Source organism: Procambarus clarkii, chromosome 5 (genome assembly GCF_040958095.1).
Source record: "Procambarus clarkii isolate CNS0578487 chromosome 5, FALCON_Pclarkii_2.0, whole genome shotgun sequence".
In the NCBI taxonomy this organism is placed as follows: domain Eukaryota; kingdom Metazoa; phylum Arthropoda; class Malacostraca; order Decapoda; family Cambaridae; genus Procambarus; species Procambarus clarkii.
In genome coordinates, this window is record NC_091154.1 from 37,694,705 (window position 1) to 37,700,094 (window position 5,390).

The 5,390-nt window shown below is 40.0% G+C and overlaps 1 protein-coding gene across 1 annotated transcript; it reads right to left on the reverse strand.

Annotated features, from left to right (window-relative positions):
- Positions 1–2,250: 2,250 nt before the first annotated feature.
- LOC138350454 (pro-resilin-like) lies at positions 2,251–5,091 on the reverse strand. The gene is made up of 4 exons (XM_069301340.1): positions 5,024–5,091; positions 3,658–3,780; positions 3,183–3,359; positions 2,251–2,533 (listed from the first exon to the last, which is right to left on the reverse strand). Exons 1-4 carry the CDS (start codon positions 5,027–5,029, stop codon positions 2,474–2,476), a joined length of 366 nt encoding a protein of 121 aa, XP_069157441.1. The 5' UTR covers positions 5,030–5,091; the 3' UTR covers positions 2,251–2,473.
- Between the last annotated feature and the right edge of the window lie 299 nt (positions 5,092–5,390).

Sequence of the window (5,390 nt, forward strand, 5' to 3'; positions counted from 1 at the left end):
TGAACTCACAGGAGCTATACTGTAATATTAATATAAAATATATTATGAAAATAAAAGAGCTATAAAAATATAGAGAGTGAAACTGTATGTGCGTGTATGAATGGACTGGGTTGAAGGGACGACTGATGGTGGACTAAAGTTCCATCAGTCGTCAATTTAATACAGTACATATAAGAAAACGAGCAATTACTGGTTGAATTTGATTAGTTTTAAGCAAGTACTACCTGTCTCAACGTCCACATAGACACAACAATAAATACCAAGTTATTGTTTTGTTTTCATAAATATTAGAGAGGTTAATACTACAATGTTTACTTAGTGTGTGTATAGATTGTTTTAATATTACTAGCCAGTTTTACTAAGTAAAATCTCGCGTTACAGTTTTATTTATTGCTATCGGCAAAATAAAAACAAAATAGATCGACATCATTCTTGCTCTCTATATATATATTCTCCTCACAAACTCTCCAGTACTCATCCGATGGGAGCTGGTTTACACTCTCCTCACACATTCTCCAGTTCTTCCCCCAGAGAGGTCTTGTGTTCTGTGTTCCCCTGCTAGTTCGCCTCCTCCGGTTCTCCTTGTCATTGCACTCTTACAGTCGCCCCTCTTTTTTTTATGCACCATTCTGTAAGCCCTTTTATTGTCGCTGTGCCAGTTATTCTCCCATCTCAGTTTACGCTTGCTTTTGTCTCTCTCCCTCTTGCTTCCTTGCCTCTTTCACCTATTGTGTGTGTTTGTGTGTATATATATATATATATATATATATATATATATATATATATATATATATAATATATATATATATATATATATATATATATATATATATATATATATATATATATATATATATATATATATATTATATGTGTGTGTGTGTGTGTATATAAATGTTTGTTCAAAATCGCAAATCTCCGAAAGTTCTTACCTGATTGCTTTGAATTTTGACACAAAGTTGCATTCGAATAGGCCGCGTGTTTTTATATACCTACTATACATGCCTCACCTGTGGACGGAAAAAAACTTAATTTAAAAAAAAAAAAGCGCCATCTGGTGGTTGTATGAGCAACACACGCTGTAATCTCCGAAGTTTTCATCGAGTGCTTTGAAATTTTGACACAACGTTGAATTCCAATACGCAAGTGTTTTCATATACCTTCTATATAGATGTCATACCTGTGACATGTAAAAACATGCTTTTTTTTTTTTAAAACAACGTCATCTGTTGCATGTAATAGCAACACAAACTATACGAAATATGTTACGATTCCATTTCAGTGTTTCCAGTTGCATTGATAAATTGAATTTTCATAGATTTCAATTTATTTTCAATTTGATTTAATTATTTGTGTGACATCTCATTGGAATTGAGTTGTGTTGTTTGCCATACTGCTCATTTCGTAAGTATAAGTATAGATGCCACACCTGTGACAGGTAAAAACATGATTTAAAAAAAATACAGCACCATCTGTTGCAAGTAAGAGCAACACATGCTATACTAAATATGTTACGCTTCCATTTCAATGTTCCCGATTTCATTTATAAATTGAATTTTCATAGATTTCGATTCATTTTAATTGTTATTAAATTATTTTGTGCGACATTGCTTTGAAATTGAGCTGTGTTGTTTACCATACTCTTCATTTTGTGAGTATAGTGTATTTTCTTTTCATTTTTTTTATTTCCATGTTAAACTTTTTTCTTATATGTCAGTGATGGGAACATCAGATCATTTGATGTTTCCAATTTTCTGATGAGAACATTAGATCATTTGAGAATGCATCGGACGAGGGAGTGGGGAATGGTGGAAAGAACGACTTGACGGGGGAAGTGGGGATGGTCGGGACGAGGGGACAAGGGAGTGTTGAATAGTGGGAAGGACATGGGGACAGGAGAGTGGGGTATGGTGGGGAGGACGAGAGGGACGGGGGAGGGAGGAATGGTAAGGACGATGGGCGGGGGAGAGGGGGATGGTGGGGAGGACAAAAGGAAGGGAGAGGGGGGGGGGAAATGATGGGGAGGACGAGGGGACGGGGGGAAGGTTGCTGTGGCTCACAGCAACGCGTGGCCGGTTACAGCTAGTATATATACATATATATATATATATATATATATATATATATATATATATATATATATATATATATATATATATATATATATATATATATATATATATATATATATATATATATATATATATATTTATATATATAATATATGGTAATAAAGAAAAAAACTTTATTTGTTTCTTTTATTGTAAATTTTTCAATAAACGTAAACGTTAAATAAGAATTAGTCTGACAGATATCCATAAATATGTTGCAAATGTTGTTATGGTAAAAAGGTGAGAAATTTTCAGAGGACATGACAGGCCGTCATGGGTCGAAGGCAGACCAGGACAGACCAGGTCGTAGTTGGGCCGAGCCAGACCAAGTCGAAGTCTGGCCGAGAGAGACCAGGTAGGCATTAGTTCTCGTAGGTGACGTCAGCGTTGTATCCCTCGCCGTTGTCGAAGAACTTGACGACCTGTTGAGGGAGAGAATGACATCTGTGTCAGATGAGACGACTTGATAACTGTGATTAGACGTCATTAGAACGACGACCTGATAACTGTATCAGACGCGATAAAACGACGACCTAGTAATAGTGTCAGACTTCACACAACTATTACAAGATAACTGAGTTAGACGTCTTGCAACTACTATCTAACTGACGACTGTATCAGATGTGATTATCAACGACGACCCAATAACGGTGTCAGGCGTCACCCAACGACGACGTCTGACATGATACAACGACATCCTAGATGCAATAGGGTGAGAATAACTATATATATTCATGAACCTCCTCCTCTTTTTCACTAGCCATAAAGGTGAGGGTAATGGAAGTGTTAGTTTGGTGATGGATGACCCCAGCTCCATGTTTACCCCCTACCCCATTAGACATTCAGTCAATGGGCCCATTTGTTGAGGAGGTTGAAAGTGACTCGAATCTATTGTAACCGGACACTAAATATGTTAATAAACCTAGGAACATTGGGACAAATTGTATTTGAATTGAAACAATTTATTACTTCTTTTTAAGGAAGGGAGTGGTACTCATTCGTGTGTGACATGGAAAAGGATGTAGCACTCCCTTGAGTGCGACTAAAGGGCATGAGGACGCAGGTACTCACCTGAGTGCGACCGAAGGGCATGAGGACGCAGGTACTCACCTGAGTGCGACCGTCGGGCATCAGGACGCGGTACTCCCCCTGGGTAGTACGACCGTCGCTGTTCTCTACATGGCTGAAGGCGTTGCCATTGTCCAAGTCCTGGACGCCCCACTGGAAGTCGTACGGCATCCCCTCCTGCTGCGGGTCCCAGTGAGAAGAGTATTAATGTAAGCTCCTTGAGACGCTGATGTGTATCATTGGCTCTCGTGGGATGTTATGTTTAGGTCAAATAGAACAGCTTCAGATGTCAATTAAATGTTCATTTAATTGACTGAACAACAATTACAACATTAATGCAATACTGTTGTAATTCATAGAGTTTATATCAATGTATTCGTCAGTGTGTTAATTAAACCCACCCTCATTTGCCACAACAACCATCTCCACGACCACCACCTCTACCAGCACAGCAATAAGAACCACTACCACCACTCACCACCACCTGGTCGACACGGTTGCTGGGCTCCGGCGCTAAATAGGTCTGTCGTGGAGGCTCGTAGCCGTAGCTCTGGGGCCCGGCACTGACCGCCACGGTCACCAGAAGTACTGCCAAACACACCTGGATGGACACGGGGGTTCAGATGATGAATGGCAGGAGATTACCTTGTGTGCACGAAGGTATATGATTACCTTTCAGAACAATTTATGTAATTTCATCAACACATTTGAAGAAAAATATTAATAATTTATATTGCATCACCACGCACAGTCTTGTTATAATGCAAATATTTTGCATTTTATTTTTAATTTGTTTTTAAAATAGCGAGATATAGTCGCCTTTTAAATTAAATACGAACATTCCATACATTATAACATTCATTAAAGTTTGTGGGGCAAAGATCTCAGTGTCTAATTTAATAGACACTGACTAGATCTAATCATCTAGTCTAATGTTTTCCGGGCCTTAAGAATCCTTATGAACATAATCACAGAGCGTGTGAGTTCAACTTCCTCTCCCAGAGCCTCGCTCCTCCAGCTTACTTCACACTCAAGCATCATCTGAGTGATGATGAATCAGGTGATTCATCACCTGAGGAATCAGGTGATTCATCGCCCACAAAACACCACGTAACCCACACACACATTTACTCTCTGGCTTATTTGCCTTCAATTATGAGTTTGAAGCTGTTTAAGGCTTGAATTAAGAATGAATGAAGCTGTTTAAGGCTTCCGGGTCATGCGAGACAGCTTCTTCAACTTGGGGAAGTGTTCCGGTGTTACACACAGAAATCACAATAGCGTGATGTATCAATGAACAAATCCCCAAGGGCCGTGCTGAGGATTCGAACCTACGTCCGAGATGATCCCAGACGCTGCCTTAATCGACTGAGCTACTTCGGTTTCAACTCTTTTTACCATGTCGTAGCTCAGTCGATTAAGGCAGCGTCTGGGATCATCTCGGACGTAGGTTCGAATCCTCGTCACGGCCCTTGTGGATTTGTTCCAGTGATTTTTTAGCCTTTTGGAAAACTATTCATATGGGTAAATGTGAAGTCAAGATCAAATTTCAATAAAGTAAATAAAAACAAATGTTAACAAGACAAAATGATTAAGATGGTTTAAGTTAAATATATTCAAAGGTTTAAAAGCTAAGGGAGAACATTTGTAAGGGGATAATGCACTTTGGTCCGTATTAAAATGATTGTGTGGCACCGTTGACTAATTCACCCCAGCATGGCACAGCTGGCACTAATTCAACCCCCACATGCAAACAGGCGAACAAAACAGTTTAGTGACCGATACGACAGTTTAGAGAGGGCGCTTGAATGTAATGAATTTAGAGAACGAGATCTCCAGTATACCTTCATGATAAGGATGAGAGCCTTGTGGACGGTGCTGTGAGGTTCTGAGAACGTCCACTCACACACTGGTGCCCAAATTCTGCCGCCCTGCCGGTATTTATACCCTCCTGGACTACACCGTCACGCCCTCTATCTCTCCCCCTTTCTCCCCTCCTCGTTTCCTCCTGTCTACTCCCCCCCCCCCTCTCCCATCTCTCTCAATCCCTCCCTCCCTCCCGTCTTCCATCCAACACTTCTAGCTCCACCCCATCCCCCGCACCTTACCTCTCTCTAGTTCCATGCTCTCTTTGCTGACTGATCAGCTAATTCTCACGGCGTGAAATGCGTTCAATATTTACGTTTTTTTTCCGTGTCGCGAGTCAGGCCG